The 19,066-nt window shown below is 37.7% G+C and overlaps 1 protein-coding gene across 4 annotated transcripts in view; it reads left to right on the top strand.

Moving 5' to 3' along the window:
• Positions 1-19,066, top strand: part of wake (ankyrin repeat and fibronectin type III domain containing protein wide awake) — a 186,765-nt gene that overhangs the window by 41,641 nt on the left and 126,058 nt on the right. For all 4 annotated transcript variants that reach the window (XM_076623087.1, XM_033330504.2, XM_033330501.2 and 1 more), the window contains one exon: positions 3,208-3,344. In XM_076623087.1, the coding sequence (XP_076479202.1) occupies positions 3,208-3,344 (137 nt within the window). The remainder of the gene's footprint in view (positions 1-3,207; positions 3,345-19,066) is intronic.

Raw genomic sequence — 19,066 nt, 5'->3', positions numbered from 1 at the left:
TCAGCATCATTTTTGCCAACGCTGCCGCGTCTCATCGACATTGTTTTACGCGTCGAATGTTTTATATTCGGTTCGTATTGTATAAAATGACAAGCGTTTCTCGCGAGGGGCCATTTGCACAGACCCGTCAGCGAAAATATATCGTGGTCGGTAAAGCCATAAATAACATTTCGGCAGTAAAAAGCCTCTTGGTAAACGTTGATGACCTAAAACCCTGATACCAAGCTGAGAATCCAACTTCCGTTATTTACGATTTCACAGGATAATGGCCGCTAGACTTTGCGCTTTTATGTGTTTTATGGATGAATTTTAAAAACGTTTAAGTACATAGGACGCGTATATTATGCAAATGAAACGGGGATCTCTGCGCGGACCCGGCTGTTTTACTCGTGTTCGTAAAAATGTGAATTTACGTAAATCCCCTTTCGATCCTAAAGTCCAGCGATCGTAATCTAAAATAACGTTTCACATCGGATAAAGTTGCGCTCGTAACGAATGCAAGTTTTTTGATTATTTTCTTCCAAATACTGTTGCGTCCATCGCCGTTCAATCTGACGAACAGTGGATTTTTTCAGGCGAGAAATCTATTCTTCTTATGGCAGACAAGCTGAACAGAGAGCATTGTCTTCGAGCCAAGGTTTACGCTAGGTTTACGAACCGTTATCGGTGTTCACGGTTGATAGAGGGATTAATCGACGTCTGCAAGGGGAGGATTTAAAGACCTGATCGAACTAGGATGCGGAGAAACCGGATCACTTTGCTGATCCGTCACGACAATTGTTCTGCTGGTAATGCGTTAAACTGGTGCATATAAAATGCCGTATATTTCGGTAAAACGCTTTAAACACGCGTATGGATCCTTTGGAATATCGTGTATACGTGTATAATTAACTCTCAATGATCATACCTAATATATTTACGTAGAATATTCAATTGAATTTTGTATTCCGTATATCACGCGACAGAGATTATTAGTGGTCGTCACCGCTAAATACAGAGTACAAATTTAATTAAACATCCTGACCTAAAGCGTTACGGTCATCTATGATATAACGATATCAGTGGAGGGTTAAAATAATTCTCGTATAATTCCGTGTACTCCTATCAATAATTTTTTAGTTTCAATCATTAGCTAAAAAATTCTTTGAATACTTCGTTTATAATCTTATTATTCTATGATCGTTACAAAAGATTGTCCCAGTGTTTGGAAGAGCGAAGAAACGATAAGAGTTTCGTGTTGTAATCCATAATTTTCCTATTTCAATTCGTTTTGACTGTTATTATCTTCGCTCCGTACGAAGCTTCTGTTAATTTTTGTTCGTGTTTGTTTATCGTCTTTACTTTTCCTATTTGCGTTCGAGATATCATCTCTCTTATTGTTTACAGTTAAGTCTCGCATGGAACGTCGTGGTTGTTCTTTCTCATGACTTGTCCTCCGATAGAAAATTATCGATCTTGCATTCCACGAACCGATTATCCTACGCACGCTCTTTCAATTATTCAATTCATACTCTCGATACATTTTTGAAAGTCTCTTTACGAGTCACAAATAATCCATGACTACAAAGCACGAAATTTTAACCGTTTTATTTCCATGTTTCTTCATGACGTACGACTGGCGCAGCTTCTAACGATCGAGCAACGGGCAAAATTTATGGTATGGTTTCCTCGTGTTAATTTGAAAGTTTAAAAAAGCGACGTTTCGTACGCGCCACCGTAATATTTCGCTAGACGGTGTATTCCTGCTAATTAAGAGAAACACGGCGATGAAATTTTGTACAACGACGAAACGCCAGAATACGTGTAATTCGTTTGAACGTTTCATTAAAATACAACAGGCACCCAGCCGGCGAGACATGTAATGCGGTTGACGTGAAAACGAATAAATGGAAATGAGTTTGATCCGGGCTTGGTCGGGAAACCGCGTAATTACTTTCTCACTTCAAAAAATATTTTCCCAACACTTCGAAAACGCTTCTTTTCACCGTGTGTTCAATTCAGATACGTTTCGTCATTTCTCTTAAAATTCGACCGCTTTGTGTCTTTTTCCGATTCACTTTGTTCCTTTTTCTTTTTTTCGCAACGCGATGCAATGGAAAAACATTGCAGTTCGAAAACTCTTTGTGAATTTCCGATATATTTTCCACGATAATTCTGGCTATATTTTATTAAAAGTTTCACCGAAATAATTAAAGAAACGCCCTGAGAATTGTTTCCCTGTTTAGGCATCAATGTTTCCAAACTGAGAACATTTCCTTCAGGTTTTGTTTGCGTAAAGATCGCGGGGCAACGACGGAACACGGTAGTTTCAAAGTTTAAACATTCCTTGTGAATGTATATTCTCTACGTTAATCCCTGGTGCGTTCTATTAAAAGTTTATCAGAAGTGATTCGAGGAAATTGTTGATAATTAAACCGTTCACAGATCAAATTGATTACGTAACTGCGCTTACTGAAATTTTTCGAATTTCGGTAGCGTGTCGCGAAAAATAAACAACGACGAGTATGCTCGTGAAACACAGCTGTTATAATATAGAATGATGTAACGAAATGACATTTCATTTTTTCATTTTTTTATCTTTATTACTAACAGGGCTCGTCGTGACACAAAATATTGCCATTTCTTCGTGACGAGTATACTCGTCAGAAACAGTTAACTAACTTGGAAGAAACCATTATTTAAAAGAACATTTTCGCGTTCACATCGAAGATTAGGTAATGTTTGCATAATGATCGCGAGCCATAGCGTGCTCTAAAGTGATTTCGATAAAACGGAGCGGCGCGTGATTAGCGGGTGAGCTGTGAACCATGGCGCGATCATGATTAGAAGACAAACGGAACGAGTTAATACGAAGGATCGTGGATTAAAGTAACGAGGAGGATCTATTTCATTTCCTCCTATTCGTTCGTTTACTTTGTAAAAGTGAAAAGAATATAAGCGAAGGAAATGGCGATCTTATTTCCTCTCAGACTTAGTATCATCTTGAAATAACGTAAACGTTAACTGTAGCTGCTATTACCACGATATCTTAATTTTAAAGAGGAGCGATTGCTACGATGGTTTAAATTCTTGGAATTGAACCCGTGGAATTGGCAGAATAACGATAGGCTCGACAAATCGACCTCTTTCTTTCTTTCGTTGCTAACTGTCTCGCGGATGGATAATTATTGATGACTATTTAAAAAAGGATTCTCTGATTTTGGGCAGGTGTTGGGAGGACTAGGACGCAGGATGTCGAGCGGCGACAAGGCTTCACCGGGCCTGACCATCGATCGCGCCGCTTTTCTGCTTTTGCGGGTGAAGAAAGCCTTCAAGAAGAAGAAGCAACAGCGAAAGGAGAAAAGGCGAGTGCTTTATTTTCATTTCGTCTATGGCTTTCTAATTGTTTCAGCAAAATATTATGATACGAGAACGGGAACGTGCGAACGAGACGACAGCGCGTGATTGGAGAATTAAATTTTTCAATAAGAGAAAGGAAAAAGCGAGGAAGCTCGCAGTATTCTTCTTGAAAATTTGAAAGAAATTTCGTTAGAACGAGATAATGGATTATAAGAGGAAAGTAAGGATAGCAAATTAATTTAGACGATTGCATAAAATTCGGGACTGTAAAAATTTTATGAAAACATTCGATAGAACGAACAAGAAGGGAGAAGTAAAAATGCAAATTATTCAACTTGATATTCATAATTGGAAATTCTCTTCCAGATACGAGATATTTTGATTAAAAAAAAAAAAGGAAAACTAGGAATCACGAGAGAAAAATTAAAAAGCCAAATTTAATTCAATCTACCGTACGAAAATTTCCCAGGTATTTCGCAAGGAACGAGAGATCGCGGGAAATAAAACGGCGCGTTTTTTAATTTAATCGACCACGTAAAGTTCTCTCTTGAATTTTCGGAGAAATTTCGATAAAAGGAAAGAGGAGCCATCGGGAGAAGAAACTGAAACAAAGCGCAACATCCAGTTTAATCGATCCTCCGCAACCCTCTAACGTCCGGTTCCGTTTTATTACACGTTCTTTCTGTAATAGTCCGTCTCTGGACGAAAATCAATTCGAGTTCGGCCAGTTTCCGGAAAAGCTGTTCTTGCCTCGAGAATTATTTATGAGACAATTCGCTTTGTCTTGTCGCAGTTGTACACCGGAGTTACCTGCTGGTACGGCCGTACCGAAGAAGTTACCATGAAAAGCTGAATCACATTGGCGGCGTGGCTAAATGGTGGTGGAGAATCGTGTGGGCGGTGAAATGGGGTGTCGTTTTCTTGAAAGTTGGATGATACCGCGGAGGGAAGTAGCGGACGAAGCGAAGGAAAGTTTTGCGGAAACCGGCGGCTAGTTAGCCGAGGAGATTTTGCCCTGTTGTTTTTTTATCTTTTTTTTTCGCGAAGAAATGCTGTCCGATGGAACGTAAAATAATACGCGGATTCACTAAGTTTGAAGAGTTTCGAACGAAACGGTAAAGAAACGAAACGAAACGAAATCTTCTCGGCATGTAGATATCCAGGGTTTTCTGCCTGATACATATTAAAAAACCTATTGGTTTATAATAAGAGATTGTAATAAATTTTATTTAGTATTTATTTTGTATCGGAAATTAGGTTTAAATATTTATTCGGCTTTTAAAATTTACTGTTTACCTAGTGTTTTGTTTAGTATTTATTTGATATTAATTATTAGGTTTAGCGTTACTATTATTCTTCTTAGAAGTTCCATATACCGCTCAGAAACTTTTTACGATACAATATTTCTTCTTTTATTTTACAATATTTACCGTACTAATTAGGTTTAGTGTTCTATTCGGTATATCACGTTATAAAGTATTTTACGAAATAACAAATCTATAATAAAACAGAAATAAAGTTAGAAAAGTATAGATCGAGCGATTGTGCAAAACTACATAGCAACGAAACGCGTTCGTTCGTTCGTTACGTGCAAAAGTCTGCTGTTGCTTTCATCGATGAGCGTAATAGCGAATCGTTATCCGGTAATAGATCAGAGTAGCGAAGTTCTCGAAAACGTCCCTTGGCGAGAGGTTTGCATAAGGGTGCAATATGTTCGTTTCAATTATCTCGTGCTTATCGACTGTCAAAGGGAACTACGTAGTCGTCAACTAATTCCCAACTACTCTCGATAGGAAATCTTAATGAGCTTGTAAACTCGCATGACTCCCTAATTCGCCGTAAGCCGTTCATCCTTGCGTTAGTATTTTTGCACCATGTTCCGTCAAGATTTATAAGGACGACGATTCATCCGTCAAAATCATCAGACGCTTTCCAAAATTCTGTTTTGCCTATTACTTTGGTTATCGATTATTTTTATTTCATACGGGTGACGATTCGTACGTTAAAAGTCTTCGCACGCTTTCTAAAATTACATTTACGCTGTTACTTCGACCGTGGATTATTTTTATTTCACAGTGGTCCATTTAAAATTCTTCAGACAATTTACAAAATTTACAAAATGTATTTTAACCATTGCTTTAAACGTTGATTATCCGTATCTTTGCTCCAGTACAAAATAGAATATTCTTCTGGCATTTTTCTCATACATATTATCCTGTTCGTGCGTGTGGCTTATACATACGTACATGTATGTATACATATGTGTTCTATGGTGCATTCTGTTTTGTATGTAGTGTATAGCTCATGAAATTCTGACGCCGCTTTAATTAAGTAAATTAGATACAGTTAGGTGTCAGGTGATCTGTGTAAATTTCAGTATCAGACGTATGCTAGAATTTTGCTCGATGAATAATCGTGTAGCGCTGCTTGTGCGGATGACAAGATAGAAGATATAGTATTTGCTGCGCGCGCTGTCGAATGCTCTCTACATTCTTGGCTTCTGTCTTACACCGTACCGGGTTATCTAATCCCATAGGGATAACTCGGTAGTACAGATTTGATTACACGCTGTTAAAGCCCGACGCGTTGCTCTGAAAATTAGCGATTGCTGTGTGCGTTCGTTACAAGACGCTTGATCACAGAGCGAGCGATACTTTAACAAGGAGCTGCTCGTTTTTGAAACGAGGTTCGGCCAAATTTTGGCTTCCATTATTCACGCCGCTAACTCGTCGAATTCTCGCCCCCTTCTATAAAATTACCAAACAGTAGAGGCTCTTCGAAAGCCTGACATTTTCTGTTTGTTCGTGATATTAATAATTCTTGGTCGCAGCATTCTGAATATTCATGAACCGGGTCTACAGACGTGCGCGCAAAGACTTGGCAAACATTTCGCGTCTCTGCTGTAATTCGAGGGCCATTCTGTCCAGGAACTTTACTTTAATTAAATGAATACGCACGATCGCGTAGCTTGCTCGCGTTTGAATACGAATAGGAAAAACCGCATAAATCGACCTAGTTTCTTGCTGTTTCCTTTATTTTCCGGTTCCCTGTGAAGATCGAAACGCAACGCGATTCCTACGCGAAGTTGCAGAATTTAGTTTATCATTCGTCGATGAAAATGGCTCTGATGGAAAGACAATTTGCTCATTTTGATAGCGAATATCACAGTAATATTCGTAGTTCAGGTATTTTTTAATCAATCGTATACCTGATATTTTGATATTCTTTTCGCGCGCCAAACAAATCAAATTGGCGAGAGAATTTCGTGTTTTTATGAAATATTGCGAAGTATTGAAACTCGTCGCAGAAGCAACGGTAAACTGTTTCCACGCTTCTCTTTCTATCCTCGAATTCACTTTACTTTTCAATGACGAATATCAGGGAAAAATTCATAGTCTTGATGTTCGAAGTAATTCGTACCTGTTGTTCTTACAATTTTTACAATTAACGTGTTACAGCATTATTTGCTAAATGGATAGCGAATCTTCTAAACCTTCGTGAAAAATTCGAGAAAACGGACTGATTCGGCATTGGGCGTAAAATATGACAGCGAAGAACGATTAGCGGATGTCTTTTTCTGTCGCATTTAATTTATTGATCACTTCGACGATGAATGTTAGGGTACAGTAACTAACGTGATCGTTACAATTAACAACAAACGTTGATTCTACACGTCGAACGAATGGCATAATCGGTTGGAAATTTTGCGAAAGTTTGCCCGATAATTGAAGTAACCTGAAGCGGCATGGTTAGTCTGCGGTTCTCAGTCAAACATGCAAATGTACGTTAGCTACGGAGAGTAGCAACGTCGGCTTTGTACCTTCGTGCTAATCTAAACTTCGAAATTTAATCAGCATCAGGTACCAACGAACCGTTTCAATCGGTTGCCAAGCTTTTGCTGTTAGATTCGCTCGAAAATTCCATGCTCTCCCACGTCGATTCGCGTTCGATGTAAGTGGCTGTCGTGAATTTTGATAACCACGGACATTTTAGATCGAGGCGCACCGATGTAATCGCACCGCGTGCTATGGCAGACGCGATTCTGAAATTGGCACATCGGATGGAAAATATGTTAAGCGAACTGATGATATAGATCGAATATTCGCATCTCCCAAGTCGAAAGTTGACGCTGTCGCTGTTCCCAAATGAAGATATAAATATGTATGTCGGGTATCGTAGTTAATCGACACAGGTTTCGTAGAATTAGTAGCAGCAATTTTGGCCAGGTTTTATAACAATCATTTTCCTTCTGTTAATTTTTATATATTTCTAATTGGAAGTTTGAGTTCTTCATTATCTCGCAGTGAAAGTTTAAGTCCTGTCCAAGTGCATGTTAAATCGACAGAGGTTTTGTAGAATTAGTAGCAGCAATTCTGGTTAGATTTGATAGGAGTCATTTACGTTCTGATAATATTTATGTCTTCCTAATTGAATGTTTTAGTTTTTGATTATCTTGCAGTAAAAGTTTAAATCCTGTCCGAGTGTATGTTAAATTGGCAGAGGTTTTGTAGAATTAGTAGCAGCAATTCTGGTTAGATTTGATAGGAGTCATTTACGTTCTGATAATATTTATGTCTTCCTAATTGAATGTTTTAGTTTTTGATTATCTTGCAGTAAAAGTTTAAATCCTGTCCGAGTGCATGTTAAATTGGCAGAGGTTTTGTAGAATTAGTAGCAGCAATTCTGGTTAGATTTGATAGGAGTCATTTTCATTCTGTTAATTCTCATATCCTTCTAATTGGAAGTTTTAGTTCTTGATTATCTTGCAGTAAAAGCTTAAATCCTGTCGTGTCCTTATAAGCTTAAATCTCGAGTTTCCATTAAAAATGTCCATTATCTTTCTAACCAAACTTGGAACTTTTATTCTTGTACCATAAATCTTTATTTATGCTGATAATGATGAAACTGGTATAAGTCTAAACTTTAAAGAAGTTGCATTTTTAATTCATTTTATATTACATCAATCTACATTACAACATTTAATATGCAAGAATTTTTGCGTGAAAAATATCTGACTTAGAAATCATTTTCACAGTCACTGGAACACATGGGCTCTCGTGTACCTTTATACTACAAGTATAAATCTTAATATAAAATCCAGTATAATTTTACACCAGAGGTATATATCAGAGTATCAAGTTGAAGAAGATTTGCTAGAATTAGAACGGTTACAGGATGCAGCCATGCAATAAATTGTTGGGAAATTCTATCGTAATTCGTACAGAGTTTCCACCACTTTCAAGAGAACCGTACAAAGGCTTCAAGGAAAAGATCTCGTGATATTTACCTAGAAACTTTCCTTGTCTGCAAGCTACTGCACTTCTTTTATTAGCTTTGCATCAACTAGGATGTACTCCGCTGAATACTGATGCAAACCAGAGAAAATTCTCAGAATTTCCATATATAAAAAATCGTTCTGGTTTTTCTCTTAATTTACATTTATCTTTAACTCTAACAAGTGACGGAATTTAACTAACTGTTCACGGTAATTGTAATGGAAAAAAGCAGTTGTAGCCATTTCGTTCGCAATGGAGGAACATTCGTCCACCTCTCTACTGGGAAAGAAAACATGGAAATTCCGTGACGCGCATATCCACGTCGCTACTTTATTCCCATCCTCTCTAAACGACGTCATGGCCCCGATTACTAATTAACCCGAATAGCGATCGTCTCCTCGCAGTTCCGCAAGCACTTTGTCAGATGAGGAAAAAAGAGAGTGTTAAGTAAATTATAGTCTGGTCGTCTTCGTTGGAATTTCGACGTGATTCTTCGTCTGTCGTTAATACATTTAATCGAAGGAAAGTCGGTACCAGGCTTGGAAGAACTAATTCGCGCTATCGCAGGATGAAACCGTACGATTTTTTGTACAGCTCTTATTTTTTAATCCATAGAGGAGTAATACTATTTAATATACCAGGATCGTCCAGAAAGTAATACTCGTTTAAAAGATCGTGCAACTTCGCTCGTGTGTCGAGATAAATTATGCCAAATTTTGCGTTTAGATAATTAATATCGTTGAAGCTTCATTCGTTTAAAATGACGGTGCGAATTGAAAATCTCGCCGATGACAAAGCGAGATCTTTCGTCCTTTTACGCTTTTCGTATGCCGAAAACGTTCGTCCAAAAGGGATTCATCGTCGAATTACGGGAATTTACGATAACAAGATTATGGCTGGCATCATTTGTAAGACGATGGATACGGGAATTGAATAATCTGGTCGAGAAACTCGTATTTGATCGTAATCTTTCTGGTCGCTCATTCCTCGTTCCGCAGGACCCGAACAAACGTGTCCGCGATTTCATTAGCAGCGATCGATTCGGATTGCTGGATTTTTTCTTCTTTGGAAAACTGAAAGAGTTCTTGGGTGGATAACACTTCGCGGGAAACGACGATTTAAAATTGAAACGATTTGTGAAACGATGGTCGTGCGAACTCGCGGCTCAAGTCTATGTGAAAGGTAGACAGAAACTCGTTTCGCGTTACGATAAGCGGTCAAATAGAGGCGCTGGTTTTATTGGAAAATATCTGGCTATATACATAGGAAGCTACAAACAAAGAAATCCCTTTAAAATGTATTTCTATTGTTGTTACGTCAAAACGAATATTACTTTCTGCACGACCCTCGTATAAAGGAAAACAAATTTTTAGTCCCCTTAACGAGAAACAAGTTAGTTTTACTGTTACGAGATCTTCTGTTTTCGCAATCTATTGAAAACATACAAATCTTTCTGATAATCTTATTTACTTTTATCAAGACACACGAATAATTACACGTACTTATTTATTTTCGACATATTGCTGCTTTAATCCCAACGTATTTAGAAACATACGGTAGTTATTAGTTTATCCGAAGTCGGATAAAATATTTCGGATAACCGATAAGTTCGGATAATAGAGGCCGGCTTGCTACCCCTATCGGTTGCTGCTACGAGTTTCGATAAAAGAAAGACGCTGGGATATCCGAGGCTGAACGAAAACTTGAACATAAATTGCATTAAATTACATGTCAGCTTAGAAAACAAACACACACTGATCTTTTTAAAATAGTGTCGTATATAACAGTGCCATTAATAATGGCAAATCGTTAACAAAACGTTCTTACATCGTCGTATTAATTATAAAATACATTAAACGTAAATCCTTAGAAATAGAGAGAATTCGTCACGTATTCGTACGAACCCTACAAATCTTACAAACATAAAAAAAGCCTTATCCAGTATAATTTATCTTTTTGATGACACAATTTTCATTCGTTAGACGAAACACACGAGCACGTACGATTCCTGCATACGCGTTCGTATAATTAAAAATCGTATCATTGTTGTAACTTCTAAACGTGTAACTCGGTTATTACCAGTTCAAATAATTGTCAGTAAAAATCATTTCGCATAAACGAAACTCTAGCGTGCAAATGGTCAGTAGAAATGACTGTCGTAGATATTCGTGGAAGACTTTTACTATAGCTGATGACATATCCTGCACACGTTTCAGCATATTTGAATTTTTCATAACAATAAGAACGTTCATAGTTTAGATATTCTGAATCCGATATCGGCAATCTGACCTCCATGTGAAAACCAATGTACGTACGCGTGGTTAACCATTAAAAATGATGGAAAAATGAAAACGTAAGGTATAAGTTCGCGTTATCTCGAAACCAGAAACGATATTATTATTACTTGCCGATACGATCATTCGCGAGGTGTGTAATTCCCAAGTCGATTTCTCGATCGGAAAGCCGATTACGAATTCCGCGAAGTGCCATCACGTAAATGGTTTGTCGTATTCGTAAAATTCGACGTTTCTCGATAATAGAACGTTATTCTATGATTCTCCGTGTTCTTTATAAATGGGAAGTTCAAGTTAACAAGAGGGCAGACCCTGAACTCTGAAGCAGAGCTGGCCATAATTCGAGTTGTTTTGAATAAATGCTCGACCGAGATATTCGTAGCTACTATCTGTTAAATTTTCTGATTTAACGTTCGAGGAGTAAGACGATCGCGAAAAATGGATATTACGACCGTTGGACGACGAAGAATATATTTTTCATCGTCGATACGATACAAAGTAAAATACATTTTTAGAATAAATTCCGATTCCAATAAGTGTCTCTTAGGCGGATAATTCTTTGCTCGAGTACATTCCTAACTGATTGCATATTTATTCGTTAGAGCCGAGCGAAATTCCGTCAAGGAGTAAGAACGAGGATTTTTACTCTGTTACGCGAATAAAAATTTGCCTAACGCGGCTCTGGAGGATATGAAATCAGGCGAAGAATAACGCGGGAAAGAATGGCTCTGCGCTGGTGCGTGAAAACCGCTGACTGTCGGTCGAAGATGCGCGATTCGAAATATTCAGAGCCATTCGTTTCCAATAATTCCGAACGATATTGTTCAAAATCTATGGCAGCGTGGTTTATGATAACCGGATACGCGATTTAATACCGTGAAAATTTCGGCTCAATCATCACGTTTTACACGATGTGTGTGTATGCTCGTTTCGTTTGACTCGTGGATCGCCTTTATCTGAAACTAGAGCGACCATGCGAGAGAATTTCTTGGGATAGTTTCATTGGAAGGGAGCGGCTCGTCGCGATTCATGAAATTGGAAATAAGCTCGGCTTTGCTGTGCACGACGAACCTGTTTCGCGTCTGTCACGGTTTACCCCTGGCAAATAAAAAACTATTCTCGAGTATCGATTCTACAGGTCTGTGTTCTCTCCGATGAATAGGATTGGAGAAAATAGACAGCAGTTTTGGGACGAATGTTAAGAGTCTTTTTCACTCGCACGAGGGTAGTTTTCGGTATTTACGGATTTTCACGGTCGTATCACGCCAGACTAATCCGAGTCCTGCTTATTTTTCCTTTTTTCTCGGAAGGGTAGACAAATATTGGTATTCCAATATTTATAGTACATATGAAAAAAGAAAGTACTTTCATGTAGTGTAAAAATGTCATTTTTATAAAAAGGATACATAAGCGAAGGGGAGAGGAAAAAAGGGAGGAGAAAAGATAGGAAAGCAGGATAGGCAGAGATAGGAATGAAGAAAGAAGAAAAAGAGAGTGGAAGAATTCGCATGATATATATATTCGCTATGAAAGTCTACTAATTTTTATAAAAAGTGAAAAAAGAAAGAAGAGAAAAGAGCGAAAATGAAGATTCAAGGTAGAAAGGAAAAGGAAGGGGGGAGAAAGGATAAGAAAAAGTAGAGGTGAATCGGGATGAGTAAAAGAAAGGAAAGGAATGGGAGAAAGAAATGAAGCAAAGGGGAGCGAAAAAAAGTGACGGAAAAGAAGGAAAGAGCAGGTGGGAGGGAAGGGAAAACATTAGTACTCACCTTTGTTCCTGTTAATTCCAGGGTTCGAGCAGAAATTACAAGAGAAGATGTTGCATCAAAGCTTGTAATGGTACATAATGTATATATTACCCGGACATTTACAAAATTTCTATCTAGTGAAACATTAAAAATTTAAACTAGTTCATTCGATTATGGTATAAAAATAATTAAATCTCAAAAAGAAAGGAAATAATTGAATCGACTACGAAGGGGCATTAGGTTGATGTATATATACGAGGTGCCCCAGAATTGATAGTAAACCGAGGAGCCGATGAATCTATATGGAAAGAGATTTTTTTGAAGAGAAAACTGACTTTGAAAATTAGATTGCTATGTAAATTTGGCTGATTATCGACTATGTGTGAGGTACGAGTAAATTATTCTGCGCGTGAAAACGAATAAAAAATTAACGAAGTAGTCTATGAAAAAAATCTTACTCTACATTTTTCACGTATTTTCAATCGTAGGATAATTTGCTATTAATTGTACGCTTCTATCTAAATTAGGCAAATTCCATCACACTTGACAAATTTTCGAATTTCTCGATCTTCTCGAAAACCAAGCGTCACGCGCAGAACAATTTTGTTTCTTTTCTCGCGTGGAATCACCATCTTGTCGGTACCGGGACACCCTGTATATCTTAATATCGAAGAAAATGGACTCTGATTATTCCGATCGTTAAATAAAGATCCCATATTTTGAAAGTATAATACGTTTGTTTTTCGTTTGATAAGGATAATGCAAGCCTGTCTCGGGAAATATCCGATTTCGATTATGCTTTCCATGAGAATGGGAAATCGATTTTTCAGATTTGCATCAGCTTGAAAGCGAACCGAAAATTTTGTTCGATGTCTGCTTCTCGCTTCTCTGACAGGTGTCACGAAAATTTTTTCATACCGAATACTTGCAATTTATTCGATCTTGTGTCAGGCTTTTCGTGTTTTAATCTAATACTTTTGATAGCTTCGTATACATATATACATACATGAACGTAGACACACGTCAGTTCGAATTTGTCCTGCCACTCGATCTTCGGTAAAGTTTTGCTCACATTCATGGAAAAGGCATAGTTTTATCGTGCTTCTTCGCTAAAAGTTTTCAATCTTTTTCATCCTTCCATTTCGCAAGATTAATCGACGATTGCGTAAGATTATACGTCCCGCGAGAATTAAATTGCTGTAATAAAAGAAAACGTACGCATAATGATCCAACGTTCGTTGCTAATTGTGTAAGTTACTTTATTCCCGAGTTAGACGAGAAATATTCGTTAGCATTTATCCTGTACGATTATTTAACTCCAACGAGCCGGACAAATTAAATCGAAAGTTGCCCGAAGCAAATAGAAATTGATGATATTTATGACGCGGATTTCTCTCCCATTGAATAAATGCGGAATACATTTTTGACCTATTTATTTTACTTTACCGGAATGAAACTTTAATTTACGAACGCGGCACGCCAATGCTAATTCATAAATATTGTTTGTACGCTCGCCGTAGGATTAGATTATTCCGTAGGTAACATCGTCGTTTATTTCGCCTGTTTGAATTTCCAAGATAACATCGAAATGAATTAAATTTACGGCTAATAATTGCAAATTGCTATAGAATCATTTTAATAGATCAATGAAGATTAATATAAAAACTGTTGATGAAAGTCAGTCACGTGAAAGATATTCGATGAAATGTTTAAAGTTAATTGGCAATTATTGTTCACCGTATTTTCCGAGCACTGACAGATTTTCGTTTATTTCGAGGCTAAAAAGAATAGAAAAGTTATCAAGCTGAAATTTAAAAAGCTATAAAGAATTTAATAGAAAATTCAACGCGATAGCAAATCGCTCATCGAAACTGCAACACAAAAGTCAACCCCGTGAAAGTGGTCACTGAATTTTCCATCGAGAGCACTAATCATTTTTGCGATTGAAAAATGGTAAAAAAAGGCGAAAAATAATTTCAAAAAGAAGGACAGATAATACATTATCTATGAATGAATCTACTAAACGTTCTAGGTTTCTCAATTTTTTGATCTTTTTAACGTACGTGTGTGGACACAACGTTACTTATGGAATGATTTGACATTTTCTTCTCGTCTCGGTGTCGCTCTTAGAAAAGGTCGATACCTTACGAAGGATCGATACAGGAGCAAATCGAGCACGTTGTCTCGTCGGAAAAGAAACACGAAAAGAGGAAAAAAGAACGACTGGTACAAAGACTCGGTTGAATTGGTTCGTGGCCTTTACCTTCCAGCAGAGCTTCCTCATTTTTCACAAGAAGGCGAAACTGCTGCGGATGCTGGAGATAATACAAAGACGTTTCGTATAATGGTTTTCGTCAAACGTTAGATGTTTGTCCCAGCGAACGTAAAGCGAAAATAAAACCCGCAAAGCATATCCGAACGTGATATTCGCGGCGCAGTTCATCCTGCTATTCTTTCGCAATTTTCTCGAAACCAAGACGCGTACACCAAAAGTGCAGTGTAACGAATTTTACAATTTTTTATTTCGTCCAGCATTCGTACATTTTCACCGTGTTCCCACCAAGAAAGAAACCTTATATTCTTGTTCGTGTTCCTGGGTTCTCTCAAGTTTCATCGAAAACGAAACAAAGTTAGAAATTCCACGCGCTGCGTATATTTTTTATTCCTTCTTCAAATCCACAGCACTGCGTAAAGAAATCGTATTCGTAATTCGACACGCAGTTAAAAGCGAAGCAAGCTCCAACTTCGGTTCTTATTCCTTCTTTGACATTCCTTCGTACTTCACGAAGAAACTTCATATATTTTTTAGTGGCGACGTTAAATTCTTTCCGTTGCGCGGATGCAGTCGATTCGCGGCAGCCGTGAGCTTTTTCCTCGCCGCGCGGAAGTCTCATTGCTGCCATAATATTTCGTGATGTGACAATGGCGCGACGTTCGCTGTACATTGTTAATGCCGCGTGATTATTTTTAACGCAGCGTATTTCTGAAAGACGCGTCCCCCTTAGAGGAAATGGCAAAAAATGAATTGCCGGCTGCTCGGTTCGCTCCGCTTTTTCTCGAGATTACCGGCGAAACGGTCTAACCCTAATCGTCGTTGTCGCAGGATCGTCAGTGTGGCAGGACAGCGGAAAAAAGTCTATTCGAAGCTCGTGATTACCCTCGTCCCCTCGCAGAAAAATCAAAATCTCAGTTTTTATTTTTGGGTTCGTTAAACTCGCAATTTCCCATGAATTCGTTCTCTTTCTCTCTTTCGTGTTTCTTTCCTTCTCTTTTTTCCCTCGTCGAAATTTCATCGGGTCATTGTGCGGGAAACGAAGTTGATGGAGCGTAGTTACTTCAGGCAAGAAAGATTCTTTCGGAGTTCCTATCTTCTCGGACAATGAGACTCCCGATAGAGATAAAGATTCTGATTGATGATCTCAGCCTGTGTCGTGTATCAGCGAGACCCGCGCCATTCTTTCAACTCTGCCAGCCGAGTTGAATTTATTTTCTCACAATTATTCTTAACCTTTGCACCGGCTTCTCGCTTTCTGTAAATTGCTTTCTTTTCTCTTTTTTTCTCTCACTGGTATCGTCGAGAACGTAACAGCAAGCGAGAGATCACGTCGCGTCTCGTGATGGATCTCGAATGATCTTTCAAGCTTGCAAGAATTTGTATCGTGTACATCGAGTAATGCTTTTCTCCAATGATTCGACAAATTTGAGTACCTGCAAACGTGAAAAAGAAACGATTGTTAAGCGATCCTTTATCGATGTTTCGCACTACGCTGTTGTAATTTTATTTGAGAATTCTGCGGCTATACCGAGTGTTTTTTTTTTAGAAATTTTATCTTAATTCTATTCTATGTTATGTATTATGCTCCATTTAAAATTCTATCGGATTCTGCATTTTATGTATTAGGATTCCAACGTCCCTTGTCTCCTCTTTCATTCTGCTCTTCACTCGTTTTATCCCCGGTAGTAGACGCTTGCGTAAAAACTAAACGGATTCTGACAGAGTGCTTGTTGTCGAAATATGGAAAAATAAAGCAGAAAAATTTGACGCAGAAATTCCATGAAATATTTAACGAGCGTAGATTGTCTAGAATTCTATAATTATGATTCGTCAATGCATTAACGAGTGACAAATTTCGATAATTTCATTTGACTGTCGGATATTCAAATGACAGAGGAGCAGAAAAGTTTATCCCCCCAAAATACCAAATATTCCGATCGTGTCATAAATTATGCAGCGAAAGCTCTAATAAAACAAAAATCGACGGTGGATGTCAAATTCCTCATATTTTCGTAGATTATATTCTCTCTCCTCGGAAAGCTCCGAATATATCGGTCAAACATCTTTTTTTAAGTCGATCAAAATAAGTGCTTTGGTGATATATCGTGGAAATATTTTTCACGGATCTTTAGATTGAAAAATCTTGAATGAAATTCTTCAATAAATTCCGGAAGACCGCGGTATCTCCCCTATATCTGGTATCTTGAAGATAATCTTAAAGCAGAGAAAGAGGAAGAGGGAGAAAGTAAGCCTATTACAGGCGATTCGAAATCGTTTCGTATCTTGAAGCTGCTTAAGCGTCTCTTGCCTCGTTGACTTTAGCTTCTGTCGTTCAACTCTGCCAAGAAATTTTCCAGATTCTATATGTTCTCCTTAATTCGTTACTCTGAGAGTAGAATACATCAACATAGTGATTCTTCGATAGTAGGCTCCGGACTTACAACGAATTACGATAGAGTATAAGAATTGTTCGAAAAATAGAAAATACTTTTTTCTTTTTAACTTTCACACTTTCACGATGTTGCATAGTTGAGATATCAGCACTTAAGGATACGTTAAAAAGTTCCTGTTCAAGTAATTCCTGATACAGAAGTTTCTGCTGTTTCAAATTTCTTCTCTTATACAAACAGAGAGAATTAAAGCCTGTGGTGTTCGTGGCTTTTATGTTAATTTTCGTACTTTTGTGGGAAGCTTATTTTATGAAAAATATTCACGTTGGGATATACAAATACCATTGTTATATTATTATAATTACCATTATTGTATTATTATATTATATATATTAGGTTATCCGAGGAGTTCCTTTCGTTTTATAAGGAAATAATAGACGCACAATATTTTTTTTTTTTTGGTTTCATATTATTAATATACAATTGTTACAAACTCAGTGCCGGGTTTAATTCATTTTTGCAAAAATATGACAATGTCACTGCATGCACCAAACCACAGATACATACAGCCATAGATATATCTGGTTCTTAGAACGTCGATCGTGGTTTTAATTCACGTGTGTGTATTCGCCATTCTGTAAACTTATTTCTTCATATCGAAAATGTTAACCTAGAAGTATAAAATTCACTCGATTTTAATTAAGATTTAATTAATTAAAATTGTGTTTGAGAAGAAAGTAATTTCCTCCAACGCATCTGCAGAAAATCTTTGATGAAAAACGCGTCTCCGATCGACATTACATTAAATTAAATTCTACTAGCAACTGAGATATTTATGCAGCACAGAGAATCTCGTCGCAGAAATATATAGATTTACGAGTGAAAGGTTCAACAATAATACGTTGCCCTTTGTTCCGATATTTCGTGAACATTTCAGTTCGCTTCTTGCGCCTGAGTTTCGGAGTTTGCCCTGAAGAAGCGCACGCTTGAAATGTCGTAAAACGTCGAAGCGAAGCGCAACGTATTACACATTACACGTACTATTACAACAATACAACGTGTTATTATTAAGAACACGATCGAAAGCCAGAGAACCGGAAATATTTCTCCTTCGCCTGACGAACGTAGAATAGAAAAACTTCTCGTGAATTAGTTATACAATTAGTCAACAAGAGGAATATTATGTTGGATCGAGGCTACGCCCAAGGTTCGAATAGAGTTGTTATATACCTTCGCGTATGAGTTGATGCAAGCAATTACGGAGCGGTGAAGTTACGTGGACGAATTTGCTGCGAACAGCTGGGGGGCGCGTTATGCAAACTAACCAACTATTTACCGAAGAAATAAACAATCAAGAAGACGACCGTTTCACAAAATTACGTGTATTTCGAACGATAACTTGGTTACTTCGTGTATTTTATTCGTCCGTCTATTTCGCCTCGATTATTGAATTTTATTACGTTTCCTTGTTCTTCCTTGCACGACTCATGATTGCGTTTCGATCGTTGAAAAGCAAATATACTTAACTAGTCGTTTCGTATTATACGACAGCCTAATTAACTTCGCGAGATAATTATTCCAGATCTCTTTTCTTTTTTTCTTTTTTTTTTTTTTTTTTTGGAAGGAGCAAGCATTGATTAAGTTCCGAGGATTGCGTTTATTCGTCCTGTATTTCGCTTCGTCGAGTGGTCGATCGCGACTTGGATTGCGCCTGTGGAACCTTATAAGCGAGTAACGAGGAAAA

The sequence above is a fragment of the Bombus vancouverensis genome, chromosome 12 (genome assembly GCF_051014615.1).
Source record: "Bombus vancouverensis nearcticus chromosome 12, iyBomVanc1_principal, whole genome shotgun sequence".
Classification (NCBI taxonomy): domain Eukaryota; kingdom Metazoa; phylum Arthropoda; class Insecta; order Hymenoptera; family Apidae; genus Bombus; species Bombus vancouverensis.
This window is presented reverse-complemented; position numbering and strand designations above follow the sequence as displayed.